Source organism: Myotis nattereri (assembly GCF_964212035.1).
Source record: "Myotis nattereri genome assembly, chromosome: 3".
Classification (NCBI taxonomy): Eukaryota; Metazoa; Chordata; class Mammalia; order Chiroptera; family Vespertilionidae; genus Myotis; species Myotis nattereri.
The window spans coordinates 202,736,744-202,753,156 of NC_138077.1; the positions used below are offsets into that span (position 1 = coordinate 202,736,744).

A 16,413-nucleotide genomic window follows, 5' to 3' on the forward strand; every position below is an offset into this window, starting at 1 on the left:
AAAACTACTAGGCAGACCCCAGTGGTCTTCAAACTGTGTTCCTTGGAGACCCAGTTCCTCAGAGGCAGCGGAGGAGCTGGTGCGGGGTGGGGGTGGTGCGGGGTGGGGGGGTGGTGGTGGCTGCGGCTGGGAGGCCGGTAGGTGGGCTGTGTCCTGGCAGCCCGCCATCATCTCTTTTATATTGGGTTTGACAAAGACTTTCTGGGGAGACTGTTTCTTCGCTGGCCAGCCCGGAGCATCGTGGGTCACGTGGTGCTGCCAGCCTCCCTGACAGATGTTCCCTGCTCCCCACTGGCTGTTGGGGGGGGGGGGGGGGCAGGAACTAATCCCCATGGAGGAAGGCACAGAGGGCTTAGTGCTGGGGAAATCGGGCACCACGTGTGCCAGCCCCTGGGGAGCCTGGGTGAAGCCTGCGGCTCAGAGCCCAGGAAGCCATCCTGTCTCTGCAGCACTGAGACCCTGAGAGGCATTGGCCAGCCATGGCGGGGCTGAACTGCCCTGCCCCTCCTGAGCCTTCCAGAGGGTGAGTTGGGGTTAGGTACCCAGGGGTCTGACGGGGGGTGAGGGGATGGGGGTGGATGTGTGGGTGGTGGTGGAGGTGACCAACTCTTCCGGTTGGGACTGAGGAACTTGGGATGTTCAATGCTGAAGTCAGGACAGACCTGGGCAGACCAGATAGCTGGTCACCCTCGCGGGGTTTCTGAGCTGGCCTCCCCTTGCCTTTGAGGCGGGGCTTCACGAAGGGGAGGGCTTGCTTTGCCCTCTCTCCTCCTAGCATTTCTCTGTCCCCTTCCCCTCTTTCCAGCCCCCCGGCCCTGCCATCTCTCTCTGCCTTCATCCTGTGACTGAACCTCCCACTCAGTGTCTCCTGGGCTGTGGACCTGAATCCTCAGCCAGCTGGGACCTCCCACGCCTCGGAGAGAATGAAGACCCAGGTGAGGCATGGCCCCACGCGGTTTGCTTCAAATATGAGCCTAGATCGCCCCCAGCACCGCCATGGCCATCACCCACATTCCTAGGGCGCGCACCCCTGGCCAGGAAGCTCCGAGTGCTTTGCGTGGATTAGCTCATCGAGTTCTCAAAACCAGAAACGGCTCCTCTTCCTTTTCACATCTCCAGGCCTCTGATCGGAGTGCCCTCAACTCATCCCCACTCCCTGCTCAGGGGAGCTTTCCTTCCCGTTGTCCCGTCCCCATCCCCGCCCCAAGGCTGAGCCCACGGGCACCTTGGAGCCCCCAGAGCTCTGTGCCCATGATCTGTGCACATCTGTCTCCGGGAGAAATTATCATAACACCAGCTACCCGCGGTGAGCGGCTTGCAGCATCGGCTCCTTTACTCGCCTAGATTCCGTGGGGTGTAGGACAAGGCCATTCCCATTACGCCAACGAGAAAACTGTCTCAAAGAGGTGAAGTCATTTGCCCAAAGGTAGTAAGGGCGGAACCTGAATCACGTCGTCTTCGCCTGGGCCCAGAGCCCTGTGTCTGGCCGCTCCACGTCCTGCTGGCTCCACAGGGGACAGGCGCTGGCCAAAGGCACTGAGCCTCAGGAGGCAGCACTGCGCCCAGCACACAGCTTGCCCTTGGGGATTGTTTCTGAATGTTTGACTGGACAGGAAGGGCTGCCCAGAGCGGGCAGTGGGAAGGAGGAGGTGAGGGTCTGTGGGCTGGAGACCACCCAGGAAGGAGCTGGGGTTGCTGTGTTATGGGTGGGGGCTGGGAGAGCCTTGGCTGTTCCTGAGCTCTCCCCTCCCCACTCCGCCCCCCCCCCTTACACACACACACACACACACACACACACACACAGCGAAGGGAGAGGGGAGAGATTCCTAGTGGCTGTTGCAAGTCCAAATATGTGCAGCAGGTGAGCAGCTTACAGGTTAGATACTGGCTGCACCTTTGGGTCTATGGGAATAAATCCTGAGATAGGAGACAGACGTGAGATGCGGCTGGGCCCCAGAGGAGGGCTACAAGTTGGGGGTGCAGAGGGTGGGGTGGTGCACAATCCAGAGCGACACTCCAAGCTCCATCATTTGCTGCTCATGACCTCAGCAAGTCATGTAAAGTCTCTGCACTTCATTCTTCACCTGAACATGTGGCGCCATCAGTGCCTGTCAAGGGGATTGGCAGCCCTCCCGCTGGGGTGCCCTCACTGGCCCTGCTCCCCGCCTTCCCTCCTATGGCCCTTGGCTCATGCTCAAAGGGGAGCACTTTCAAACTCCCCTCCCACAGAAACCTGCGACACCCAGTTAGAGACATCCTACCTGGGATCTTTAAGGGCTTTATTTTAAAAAACACTGAGGTATAATTTACATGCACTAAAATCCACTTTTTTTTTTTTTTTTTGGTGTACAGCTCTCTGAATTTTGACAAATACATACAGTCCTATAACCACCACTTTATCAAGATATAGAATGAGCGCCATCACTTCCCAGATGCCTTTCTGCCCTTTGTGGTCCCCATCCCTGCCCCAGGCAGCCACTGAGCTGTCTTCTGTCCCCATAGTTTGCCTTTCTGAGGATGTTGTGAAAGTGGGGTGATCTCATCTGTAGCCTTTTGAGTCTGGCTTATTCCACTTAGCACACTGCATCTGAGCTTCATCCACATCACTGCGTTCACCAGCAGTGCGTTCCTGCCCTTAGCTGAGTAGCATCCCACTGCGTGGATGTACCACAGTTTTGTCTATTCATTCACCAGTTGAAAGACATTTAGGTTATTTTCAATCTTTGGAGACTATGAATAAAGAATGGCTTCAGTATGCACACTACATTCTAGAGCTGGGAGGTACTTCTGAAATCAAATGAGATTTCTAGACGTGCAAGTATCCTCTTCACAAATAGCCCAGCCCTCTCCCGCAGTTGAAGAAATGCAGGCCCCAAGAGGGGAAGGGATGTGTCCAGAATTACAACTGACTCAGGAAGTGGGGCTAAGACTTGAACTAAGCCTTTCAACTTGCAGGACGATGTAAAGTTCCAAAGACATTCCCTGAGAACCTGCCAGTGCCGGGCGGAGTGCCGGGTGTTGTAGGCATGAAAGCCCTGAAGGAATGATCTTGGTGCTGGAGACACTAGCCACCTGGTGGGGGACAGACAGGAAGCAGGAGTAACCCGTGCAGGTTCCTGCTGCAAAGCAGTGACGAGGGTGCACAGAGAGGAGAGGACCCTGGGGCAGAGTGCGAAGGCTGCACGGCTGCCATGAGCTCTCCCCATTTGTCCAGTGGAAAAGGGCAGCCAGAGGGAAGGGCAGGTGCAAAGGCACGGAGGGGAGCGGTGCAAGCTGTGGGAGCACACAGGTGCACAGGGGAGAGAGGCGGGAATGGGCCCACGGAGTGGACCAGGGTCAGATGAGAGGAAACCTCTCTGGTCAGGCTGTTTCCTGTAGGGCAGCCCCTGGCACACAGTAAGGGAACAAGCCTTGTCATGGAAGCGAGGGGAGGCTTAGCAGGGAGGGATGGACTAGAAACTCAGTGAGACTCTAAATGAAACAGCCTAGGAAACAGGGGCCAGTGTGTGCAGACACTTGTATGTTTCAGAGACCATATACAAGCCAGTGGGGGATAGGCTGGTGCTGAGGTGACTGATCATTCACATGAAAAACAAATAAAATGAAATCCTTTCCTTACACTATAACCAAACATATTTATTTATTTATTTTTTTATTGTCTAAAGTTTTACATATGTCTCCTTTTTCCCCAACTGACCTCCCCCCCAGCCATTCCCACCCTGGGCTATATCCAAACATATTTTTGTGTGAAAGTATAGAAATCTATATTTAAGAGTTCTGTGAAAAGGATTACTTAAGCAAACACATACACACACACACACACACAGAGCAAACAAAAAAGACAGTGTTGATAAATTTGATTGGCAACAACCAAAACCATAGCAAAAGCCCTCTCTTCACGAATAACAGTTAACAGGTCTTACAATGTGTCAGACAAGACGTACTTTATATATATTAACTCATTTAATCCTTACAAATTTATGAGGCAAGGGCTATTATCATCTCTATTTTACAGGTAAGGAACCAGAAGCACAGAGAGGTTGAGTGACTTCCTTAAGGTCACACAGCCAGGAAGTGGTTAAACTGAGATTCAAAATCAGGCCATCTGGCCACAGATTCACCACTACACTCTCCTGCCTCTCAACAAAAGTTACCATAAACATAACATGAAAAGATATGCTATAAGCATAAGTATCTAGAACTTACAAAGAGCTTAAGTGAAGAAAACTGAATAGAAAAAAAAATAGGCAAAGGATAAAAACAATCCATTCACATAAAAGCAAATCCTACATGAAAAGGCGTTCAACCTTATTAGTAATAGAGACAATGCAAATTAAAGGTAGCAATGAGACTCACTGGCGGTGGGGTGTAAACTGGAACAACTCTGGAGAGTGCAGGAGAGAATATGGTTAAGCTGAAGATGACCATATGTTACCACCCAGAAATTTCACTCCTACCAGAGTGCTCCCACCTCGAACGTATAAAACTGTCACGTTTTAAAGAAGCCTGGCCCATCTCCATGCTCTATTCCACTATGAAGCATATTCACAGCAGCATACTCTACAGAAGTTGAAATGAATAACCCAGAACTATATGTATCAAAGTGGAAAAAAATCAAGTTGCAAGAGGATCATACAGTAGGATATCATTCATGTAAGTTTAAAAATGTGCAAAACAATACTACATGCTCTTGATGGACGCATAAGCACAAAGAATAAACGCATGCATGACGACAAACACCAAGATCAGAACGGGTGTTTCCTTTGGGGGAAGGGGAGGAGATTAAATCTTGGGAGAATTCCACCTCCATTAGGTAAATCGGCTAGTAGTGGTCGAACTACAGTACTAGAGAGAGACTTGGATTTGCACCATAACAGGCTTGTTCCAAGTGCCTTGGAGGGGACCTGGGTGAAGGTAGTTGCAGAAGGTTTCATGGAGGCATATCACTAAATATACAGGAGAGAGACAGCATGCCCAGCAGAAGGAACAGGCTATGCAAAGGTGCAGAGGTGCAGAGATACATGCATGGCGGAGCTGTTGAACCGTTCATACTGGCAAGGACCTTGGTTTCCCAGGTGTGAAATGTATATTTATACTGGAACTTCCTGTGGACTTCCGTGTTGATTTCCATTATGTCTGGATGAACTTAAGGTATAGAAGGGGCCAGGGTAGGGGTCCCTCTCTTTCTTCCCTCTGGCTGACTCCCATGGGAGCTGTGCCCTGTGTCCTCCCCATCCCAGGCTGGCTGGCGGCTCGGCCAGCTGAAAGTAAAAAAGAAGTGGCTTTTCCCAGCTTCCTGCAGCTTCTTCTTTCTGCTCTCGGTGCTCATGACCGGCTGCTTCCTGTGGCAGTACTACCTCCCCAAGCTGAAGACCGGTGAGTGCAGAGGCATCCTCGAGTTTCTCCCGCCCCCGTGGGTCCTTGTGGGCTCCGAGCTGCCACTCCCGACCCGAGGGTATCATAAGATTTAGACTCAGAAGCTCTGGCCTCTAACTGTGCATCTTTGGGCCGGTCATATGACCTCTCCGTGCCTTGATGCCTTTGTGTATAAAATGAGGATCCTAATGCCAACCCCAAACTTGCGGGCTTCGCACAAAGTGATTCATTCTTTCTATTAGTCTGTGGGCTGGCTGGCAATTCTGCTGCTGGTCTCATCTGAGCTCTCTCTCCAATGCAGTGGGAGAGTTGGATCTCTCCCTCCATGTGGATTCTCTCTCCAGACCGCTATCCCAGGCTTGTCCAGGAGGGGGCAGTATTCCCAGGGAGCAAAGGTGCATTAAGGCCTAATTTTGGGAAGGCCCAGGATCAATGATCAATTCCACCTCATTCTTTTGGCCAAAGCAAGTCACAAAGCCAGGAGGAGTTAAAAGAATGTATGGCCACAGTGAGCCTTCAGTCTAGCCAAGGTTCCGGGCAGTCTCAGGAAGGACTTGGAAAGGGTGCAGCCCCTCAAGGTGCTGGCACCCTCACCGCTCCACACCGTCTTCAGAGGACGAGGGGAGGTCTGGGGGCCGCTGGGGTGCTCTCCCAGACAGAGTCCTGCCCTGCCAAGGCCCACACCCTCTTCCCCAAGGTTCCAAGGAAGCCATACAGCCAGACCAAAGCAGAGTGAGACACGAGTCCCCCGTGCCTGGACGCACGGCTCTGGCGAGAGACTGAGTTCTCCCTGTGGTTTAGGCCTGAAGCCGAAGTGGAGCCCCAAGTCCACTTCCCCACCCAAACGTATAACCAGAACTGGGGAGAGACAGACAGACAGCACATGGCTGCGCCTGCCCCGAGGAGCTGGAGCTTGTCTGAGTCTGCGGACCACACGGAGGGAGGAAGGTGGGCGTGAGGAGAGAAGGGCTGCCACCGCGAACTGGGGCCTAATTGGTAACTTGAAGGCCAAGCCGCTGGCGGAGCGTGTGGAACTGTCCCCGCTCCTCCAGGCACACTCTGCCCTTTGCTCCTTGCTACCATGGCTGGTCTCTGCACCCTGATGCTCCTGGTGAGGCTGTTGCCAGCTGGGGGGGTTGGCCCCAACGTATGGCTCTGGCCTTTGCTGCCACCTTCCCTCTCTTCTAGGGTGACCTCTAGACTCCTATCCTGATCGCTATTTCCTTCTCACCATGTGATATTCCCGCAGGCTCCTCGGGACCAGAAGCGCCCTCTGCCTCTGTGAGGATGTGTCCCCAGCACCCCAAGCCTGTGGCCCTGGCACACCCTGTCCCCGTGTTGAAGGAGGCCCTGGAAAAGGTCAGTGATGACCCAGGAGGGTGTGTGCCAGGCCTGAGTGATAAAGGGGAGGGTCGCTCTCTGCACTGGAAGTGGCACTCATTCACCATGTAATTTTTGAGCACTGACTCTGTGCTAGACACCAGGGGCATGGCAGAAAGACGATACGGTCCTGTTCCTAGGAAGCTACTGGTCTGGGAATGAAGGAATGAACAGTCACGATGATAAACACTGATAACACAGGGGTGAGAGTGAGGACAGGGGAAGTTCAGGGGACTGTGATGGGGGCACAAAGGGACTGACTCTGGGGTCAGGGAAGGCTTCTGGAGGAAGTGGTGTCTAAGCTGAGATGTGAACAATAGGAGACACCCAGCTGATGGACATGTGAATAATAAAAGAGCTTTGGGGGTGGGGGGGAGGGGGGCATGTGGAAGGTGTGCTCCAGGTAGAGGGAACAGCATGTGCCAAGACCCAGGGTCAGCAGAGTAAGTACAAGGCACAGACAAAGAGCTATGAGGCAATTCAGTCTGGTGGGGCCATAGGTGGAGGGGGGAGAAAGATGAGATTGGAGAGGATGACAGAGCCTGTATCACAGAGGCCACTGCAAAATAATTAAAACAAAACACCCCCCACAATATAACTTTTACCACTGAGGATGGCCTCACAGTAGAGGGGGTTGTCAGCTGGCTCTAATCTGTGCCAGTCAGACCCCACCCACTTGGGTCACTCACCTTAGGAGGCATACAGACAAATGAAACATGATCAGAGAGGTAAGAGCAGCAGTGTGGTGGGGGGACTTGAAACTGTCATCTGAGGAACAGCTGAAGGGAAGGAGGCAGACGATTCCACATGAGAGAAGATGCAGGCTGCAGGCTGGTGCAGGGGCACACTCACGGTCTGCAAATACATGGAAGGCTTTTGTGAAGGAGAGGGAACAGAAGGGTGCCATGTGGCTCTCGGGGTGGGGGGCCATAGTAATTAATGGAAAAGCAACAATGAACCCCATGGCTGCCTTGTAGCGAGCACTTAGTATGTGCTAACCTCTTTATCAGAACTCCTTGTGAATCACTATCAATACAGGAGGAGACAGATTTAGAGACGCAAAGCTAGGGCAGGGGTGGAAGCTACAGGTAGACAGAGCTCAAGTCAGGATATGTAAACTCACTCCGCAAGGCGGTTAATTAAGAACAGGGGCTGCATTTAGCATGGGATTCTAACTCTGATTCCACTAACCATCAGTCACTTGAGCAAGTCACTTTCATATCTCATAGCCTCATTTTTCTCATCTGTTAAATGGGGAGAAATTAGCACTGAGTTATTATGACGATTAAATGAGACAATGTATGGAAATGACTTTATACTGTGCCTGGCACATTCTAAATGTCCAGTATATGTTAGCTGTTGTCGTCATCATTACACTTCATCATTGCAAAGAATGAGGCGTTGTCAATAAATGTTCAAAAGAGAACTTAGGGGCCTTCTAGAAATAGTGAATTCTCTAACACTAGGGGGTCAGACTAGGCCTACTGAAGGTTTTCTAGGGTAGTGAGTTTCAACCTTTTTTTATCTCATGGCACACATAATCACTAAAATTCTGTGGCATACCAAAAACATTTTTTTTTTTTTGCAAAAAAATAGGTATAATTTTGATTCATTCATACCACATGACTATTTTTGTATTGGCTATTGTCATTTTTTTATTTGACAACCTAAAAGAGGCCAGCGTCCCTGACTAAAGAGTCAGATATTGCATATTTTATTTTTTGGAGATATTGCATATTTTTAATGTTCTTGTGGCGCACTGGCTGAAAAATCACTGTTTGAGGGCATAAGACAAGGGTTTGACTAGATCAATAGTTTTGTACCCTCCCTCCTTTTACGTTTTGCCAAAAAAATGTTTCTTATCACAAAAATCTCATGAGGAACCCCCACATATAAAACAGATTCTAGGGGAGCTGCTCCGATTGCAGCCAGAGTGGGGGCCCATGGTATGAGAGCCCAAAGTCTGGAGGCTCACTGGGCTCCCCTCCAGCAACTGGGGCGCGGGGTGGGAGGGAGCAGAGAGTGAAGGGGAGCCAGGAAAGGCGACCTGTGTGCAGGGTGTGGGGTGGGCATGGGCAGGGTGTGCAGATGACAAGTGGGGTGTGTCTCTGCACCCACATTCTGAGCCTCCTGCTCTTCGCCTGCAAGGTGGAGAAGATCCTGCGCCAGGCATTGTCTGCCCCAGGGCTGGCGGCCATGTCGGCCGTTGTCATCCACAATGACACCCTGCTCTGGACCGGGAACTTCGGGAAGAAGAATGGCTCGGACCCAGCTTCTGGCCCCCCCAACGAGTACACCACGTACCGGTCAGCCGGGTGACCTGCAGGGTCCTGTGGAGGGATGAGGGATGGGAGAACAGGGGGGACCTAGGAGGTAGGGGAACTCAAGAGAATCATGCCTGGGGTTTCCAAGCCCTTTATTAAGTCTTGACAGTTTTATAGATGAGGAGGCTGAGGTCCAGAGAGGACCAGTGAGTGCCCAACTTCACACCACAGAGGTAACAGGTCAGCAAGGAACCGCTTCTGGAGAGCCCTTAGCCCAGCGGTTCTCAACCTGTGGGTCGCGACCCCTTCGACAGTCGAACGACCCTTTCACAGGGGTCGCCTAAATACATCCTGCATATCAGATATTTACATTACGATTCATAACAGTAGCAAAATTAACAGTTATGAAGTAGTAATGAAAATAATGTTATGGTTGGGGGTCACCACCACATGAGGAACTGTAGGAAAGGGCCGTGGCATTAGGAAGGCTGAGAACACTGCCTTAGCCCCAAACTCCCTAACTCCAAGAGGCTCCCTTGTGTCCCATCCCTCCCTCACGTCCATGTGCCACAATGGGACCATAACCAGGCCCTGGGCTCGTGGCCCAGGTCCCTGTCAATCGGCAGCAGTGGCCCAGATGGAAGTCCCTGGGGCCATTCTGCTGCACACGTCCTCTCCACGGCGCTGCCTGCAGGATCCTTCAAGCTTACAATGCAAAGTGAACACATCTGCTCCCAGGGATACTGTGAGGACTGGAGGAGTTCCATTCACACTGCACCTGCTGTGGGCCAAGTATGGGGACAACAATTACACTTTTTGTCACTTATTGAGCACTTACGACCTGCCGGGTATTTTGCCAAACACTTTACCAGCATGTTCTTGTTCAATCCTCTCTACAACCTGTGAAACGGACAAGGAAGCCGAATCTCAGAAAGTCTAGTACTTCCCCAAGACCATGTAGCCAGTGAGAGGCAGAGGTATGACCCAAGCAGGTCTGTCCACAGTGGGAAGGGCCTGGGGGAAGATACTCAGGAATGTCCATCCATCCAGCCCAGCCCCACGGCCTCTGGTATATTCTCAAGCATCCCAAAGCCAGTTCTACAGAGGCTGGCGGATTTCCATCTGAGACATTAAATAAAGTGGATTCAGTTCTTTCCTAGAATACTAGAAAGTTGGAGGCTGGGGTGCAGGGTAGAGATGGGTTGTGAGGCCAATAGTATGCTCTCTGCACCTTTGTGTCCCCAACATTGTCTAGGATCGCCAGTATCTCCAAGATCTTTCCAGTCCTCATGCTGTACCGCCTGTGGGAGGAGGGTATTGTAGCCTCTCTAGATGACCCTCTGGACGGTATGCCAGCTCCTTCACTATTAACAACCCGCTGGGCATGGCACCAGCCCCCAAACAGCAGAGCCTGATGGATGGGCTGGAGGAGGTGGGCCCAGCCCCAAGGCCTTCGTCCGTCATCCTCCGAAGGATGGCCAGCCAGCTCTCAGGTGAACGGTTTTGAACTTACCTGGCTTAGCCCCAAATAATTCAGGTGGGGGGAACTGAGGAGCGGATTCTCATCCAGTCAGGCCGAGCCCACTCTCTGCTGTTTCCTGAACTGGCCAAAGTCTCCCCATTCTCACTCCTCTCCAGCCACACTGGCTGTGCCATGCTATTCCTCAAACATTTCAAGACATTCCTGCCACAGGGCCTTGGCACTTGCTGTTCCCTCTGCCCGAGACATTCTTACAGAAAAGAATGGCTCTCTCTCTCACCTTCTCCAGGTCTCACCTGCTCAAGGATCACCCCTGCAAGGCCTTCGTCTGACCAAATTACTTTTCTCTGTAGCATGAATATGTATTTGCTTGTTGTCTGGCCCCTTCACTAACTCCACAAGGCAGGGACTTTGTTCATTTACTGAATCCCCAGTACCCAGAACAGTTGTTGGCACAAAACAGAAGCTGGAAATCCATTATTGAATGGATGGATGAAGAGAACCCAAAACCTGCGGTTCTTCCAACAGTTGTCACAGCTAATAAACAGAAAAGTCCAAAGCTGTTTGGCCACTGATCTCAAGAATTGTATGGAATCAAACTGCTATAGTTGACGATAATTATTTTTTGAGCAGTTACTATGACCAGGCACCATGCTAAGCATTTTATTTTACCTAATCCTCACATCATCCCTGATAGAGGAATTATTTCCCTCACATTACAGGTGAGCGGACTGGGGCTTGAGAGGTTAAGTGGCTTTCCCACTAAAACACAAGCAGGATTAGAGTCCATGCTGGACTATTTTTGTTTTTCAGGCGATTTTGTTGGAAGGTGGGGAGGGGGGCAGTGCACCCAATGACCCCCCATCTACCCTCAGCTAGCCCAGCAGGTCTGACCACTGCTCCTCCCCAGGGCTGCCCCGAAGGCTGCGATCCACTTCGCTGCTGTGGAAGGGCAGCACCCAGGAGCCTGCTCAAGGGTGATGTGCTGGTGGCGGACCCGGGAACCAGGTGAGGACGCACCTTGATGCTCTGCCAAAGTTAGGAACCTCCTCAGGATACCCACCCCCTCCTCCTCCCGGAGAGAGACTGCATCCTCTCGTCCTGGGTGATCAGAGCCTGAAGAGACCTCGGGGTCCCTAAATACAACCCCTATTCCACAGCTGGAAAGACTGAGGCCCAGAGAGGGGTGCCACAGCAAGGCAGGTGCTGCTTGAACCTTGAGTTCTTTCCACTCATCAACTCAACATTTATTGAGCACCTACTCTGTGCCCGGAATGTGCTAAACTGAGATACAGAAGCAAACAAGTTTACTAGTAACCAGGTAGGTCCCTCCTCATGGAGTTTGCATTCTTGTGAGTCAGCCGTGAGCATTCTTATCAGTGGACAGATAAACAAGATAAATAGAGATTTTGGGATGCTGATGGGAGTGGATAGCTGGGGTGGCCACTGAACAGAGAAGCCCAGCTCTGGGGGCGAGGGGCTGGACAGAGCACAGCTGGCACTCCCCGGCCTCGGAGGCACCCTTCCGGGCCTGTTGGCCTTTTTTGGAAAAAGATGCCCTGTCTGCTTCTCCGAAGGCTGAACTCAGGCCCCACCTCCCCGAGGAAGAAAGGTCCCAGGAGATGCTCAGGCATCTGCATGCTGGAGTCCTCCTTTCAGCTGTGCCACTAACTTGCCATGAGGCCTCGGAGGAGGCACTCAGCCTCTTGGAACCCACCTTCCACATCTGTAGAAAAGGAGAGTCAGGCCCCAGCCCGTGTAGCTCAGCTGGAGTGTTGTCCTGTACACCAAGAGGTGGCCAGTTCGATCCCCGGTCAGGGCACATACGCAGGTTGTTCAGTCCCCGTCAGGGTGCATCTGGAAGGCAACCGATCGATGTTTCTCACTCACATTGATGTTTCTCTTTTTCTCACTCTCCCCCTTCTTTCTCTAAAATCAATAAAAAAACATAAAAAATTAAGGGAGGTTGGGTTAGAGTTCAGGAATGTCTAAAGGGATTTGTGGGTTTTCATCTGTCTGTGCCTTTTTGAAACTGCACCTCCTCTGGGAAAGAAGAGAGACCTCTCACTGACTACTGGTGTCTGCCATAGCTGGGGAGAAGGGAGGGGAAATCCTGCCCCCCATTTATCATCCTTGAACCACATGATCGCTATAATTCCACCACCCCCTCCCCCCCAACAGTCTAAGACTCTAGTTTTCTGTTTGCTTAAGTAAATCATACTAAAGGGTAAAGGACCAATAAGATTTGCTTTACCACTTGCCCAGCCCAGCTCTCCTCCTTCCTGCTGTGTGACCCTGGACAAGTCCCTGACCCTCTCTGGGCACTCCTCTTCTCAGATGTATAATTAGTGATCGCTGAAGTCCCTGATGGGTCTGACCATCTGGGATGCAGTGAAGCAGGTGCCTTCCCGGACCGATCCAGTCCTAGGAAACTCTGGTGGCACTTCAGACCATCTGAGCAGGTCGGAAGGGTTTACTTCGGGCCTGGAAATGTTCATCACGGGCCGCACCCCAGTTTCCACACCTCCCGTTCCAGGTGCCATTACAGCACGCTGGCCTTCTCGCTTCTGGCGCACGTCCTGGCAGCCCACACGGCCCAGGGTGACTACCAGCGCTGGGTCTCCGAGAACGTGCTGGAGCCGCTGGGGCTGGCAGACACCGGCTTCGACCTCACCCCTCCGGTGCGCGCCGCTTGGCGGCGGGCTTCTACGGCAGCGGCCGGCCGGCCCCGCTCTACGACCTGGGCTGGTACCGCCCGTCCGGCCAGATGTACTCCACCCCCGCCGACCTGGCCAAGCTGGCCATGGCGCTCCTGGGCAGCGGGCCCCGGCGGCTCCTGCGGCCTACGCGGCCAAGACGCTGCTGGCGCCGCTGCTGGCCTGCCCCGGCGCCTACTTCGCCGACGAGACCGGCACCCGCTGGGAGTTCCACGCGCAGAGGGGCTACCGCGTGGCGACGTGGACGGCTACGCCGCCACCTTCTCCCTGGTGCCGCCTCTGCAGCTGGGCCTCGTGCTGCTGCTGGCCCGGCCCCAGCCGCCCGGGTCCGACCTGGTGGCGCGGGCCTACGACGCGCTGCTGCCGCCCCTGGAGCGGGCGCTGCGGGAGGCCGACTGCCGCCCCGCCCCCGAGCGCGCCCCCGAGCGCGCGCCCGTTCGCCGGCTACTTCACCTGCGCCAACCGCACCTTCTACGAGGCGCGCGCCGGGCCGGCGGGCGAGCTGCGCCTGCGCCAGTTCGGGCCCCGCGGGGAGGCGCTGGTGCCGCCCGCGTTCCGGACGCTGGCGCTGCGCCACCTGCGCGGCCGCGTCTTCCAGCTGCACGTGGCCCGCGCGTTCCCGTGCGCGCTGCCGCTCGGCGACGCCTGGCTGTCCCTCGAGGCCCAGCCGGGGCAGCTCGTCCGCTTCTACCCCCTGGACCGCCGCGGGCTGTCCCCGGGCTTCGACGTTCCCGGGCTCAACACGTACCGGGTGCTGCGGCTGCTGCGCAAGCCCGTCCTCCAGACCCAGTGACCCGGGCTCTGGCCGGAGCCTCCCCGCCTCGCCTTCCCGCGAACCCAGGTAGTTGACGGAGCGGGGTAGGGCCCCCGCTGCTCGGAGTGTGGACCCCGGACCACAGCCGGGCGGCAAACGATTCCTTATCCACGGGGGAGGACGAGCTAAGTACAGAAACTTAGAATAAAGCATTTACATACTTTGAACAGCGCGCTGACAAAGTACTTTTGTGTCTGTTGAATCTAAGACAAAATAGGGGCTTGTGTTTTGTCTTTAAAAAAAAAAATCAACCTGCGTTATAATTTACATAAAGGGAAATGCACACATTATCAGGGTATAGTTTGGTGATTTTTGGTGGTGAGTATGTATACCCACCACCCCTATCAAGGTATAGAACATTCCCATCGCCCCCCAAAGTCCTTCCTACCGCAGCCAGTCCTCTCCTCTGTCCCCAGCTCCGGGCAGCCACTGATCTTTCTGTCCCCACAGGCTAGTTTTGCCTGTTCCAGAATTTATATGAATGGGATCGTACAGTGTCGTCCTTTGTGTCTGTTTCTTTTTGCTCAGCATGATGTTTGGAGGTTCGTGCATGTCTTTGTGTACATCAGTAGTTTGTTCCTTTTATTTTTTAAAAATATATTTTATTGATTTTTTACAGGGAGGCAGGGAGAGGGATAGTTAGAAATATCGATGAGGGAGAAACATCAATCAGCTGCCTCTTGCACACCCCCTACTAGGGATGTGCCCGTAACCAAGGTACATGCCCTTGACCGGAATCGAACCTGGGACCCTTCAGTCTGCAGGGCGACGCTCTATCCATTGAGCCAAACCGGTTAGGGCTATACATATTTTTAAACATATTTAAGGCTCTGTACTATCCTGAAGTAAAGAAACCTAATCAACTTGCCCAAGTCCAAAATTTGCCTAATGTATTTTGCCATAAACTGTCCTTGAATGACCCCTTCTTTTTTTTTTTTCTTTAGCAGAACTTGAACTGACATTTATTGGACAAACAGTTACTGAGATCCTATCGTAGGTCAGGCATTGTCCTGATTATGGAGAACACAGCTGAGTGTATGGCAGACATGGGCCCTGACCTTTCCCAGCAAAATCCAGAGAGTTCATGTTTGTGCACGCTAAGCCCTTGTCATGCTTCATGTCATTTAATCCTCACCTGTGCTCTAGGACTTAGATGTCATTGCCCCATTTCACAGACATGAAAATGAGGCGTGCAGCAATTATGTGACATCTCCACAGAAACCGAGCTAACAGAGCTAAATGACAGGGTTGGTATTCAAACCCTAGGACCCCTGACAGCTGAGCTCAAACTCTTAAACATGAATACGTGTTCTTAGAACACTTGGGAGTTACTGCTCCAATTCAATGCCCCTCCCCAGCCACGGCCAAATCCCCACCCCAGCCCTAACCCCAACCTCAACCCCAACCCAAACCCAACCCCAACCCCAAACCCAACCTCAGCCCCAGCCCAACCCCAACCTCAACCCCAACCTTAACCCCAACCCAAACCCAACCCCAACCCCAACCTCAGCCCCCTAGCACTGGCTTCATCCTTAGTCCTGGGAAACGCCTAGCTATGCTTCACAACCCTGCTGAGGACCTCTAGGAGCCCCCACTTGTTGCCTGGGGAACCTCAGCAAAAACACCAAACCAAAACAAATGAACAAGAAAACCTTGTGAGTCCAAGTGATAGTTTTTACAATTCACATTTATTTTGGAAAAAAAAAAAAAGGTTCTGCTAAAAATACTCCTACAAAGGCATTGGAGCAACAGGGTCAGGGGCCCATGGACACAGCTGGTGAGGTTTCCTTGGTCACAGCAGTGGGGATCCAGGTCTGACCCACAGCCATCAGAACCCCCGACCGCATCACTTCCCGACCCCCCAACATTATCAGGAACATTGTGTTTATGATCAGAAGAAACAGGGTTCTGTGAAACCCTGCCAGAACCCCTCCCCCCCCCCCACCCCGCCCAGTTGAGAGTTCTGCCCTGATGGCCCAGGCTGGAACTAACACCTTGGGCGGTAGGGGCGGGGGTGGGGGTGGGGCAGGGCACGGGGAGTCCAGGACAGTGGCTCAGACAGTGGCTCTAGGAGGTTAGGATGTCCCAGTGCCCCCAAGCAGAGTGCCCCTGGAAGTGTGGGATTTGGCTGGCAAGGGCCTCACAGTGGCGAGGGGCTGAGTGGGCATCCCGGTAGCAGCAGAGCGTAGTGATTGGGAGGGCAGATGCTGGGGTCAGAGACCACTGGCCGACTTCGTGACCTGGGAAAGCCCCGTGCCGGTCTCTGAATTCCCTGGTCTGTGGAGCAGGAATAATAACTGTACCTGCTCGCAGAGCTGAGTGACGATTGAGTGAGACGCTGTGTGTAAAAAGGTAAGCGTGGCCTCTGGCACATTGTTGGCA

General features: G+C 53.1%; 1 protein-coding gene across 1 annotated transcript; it reads left to right on the forward strand.

The window, feature by feature from the left end:
• Nucleotides 1-479: 479 nt before the first annotated feature.
• LACTBL1 (lactamase beta like 1) lies at nucleotides 480-14,010 on the forward strand (the record flags this gene model as incomplete). Its single annotated transcript, XM_081086109.1, is given in 14 exon segments — nucleotides 480-523; nucleotides 863-935; nucleotides 5,241-5,376; nucleotides 6,626-6,735; nucleotides 8,905-9,071; nucleotides 10,285-10,361; nucleotides 10,364-10,513; nucleotides 11,411-11,465; nucleotides 11,467-11,508; nucleotides 13,037-13,185; nucleotides 13,188-13,343; nucleotides 13,346-13,447; nucleotides 13,450-13,613; nucleotides 13,615-14,010. Coding segments are annotated over 14 exon segments (1,821 nt in total).
• Nucleotides 14,011-16,413: the final 2,403 nt, after the last annotated feature.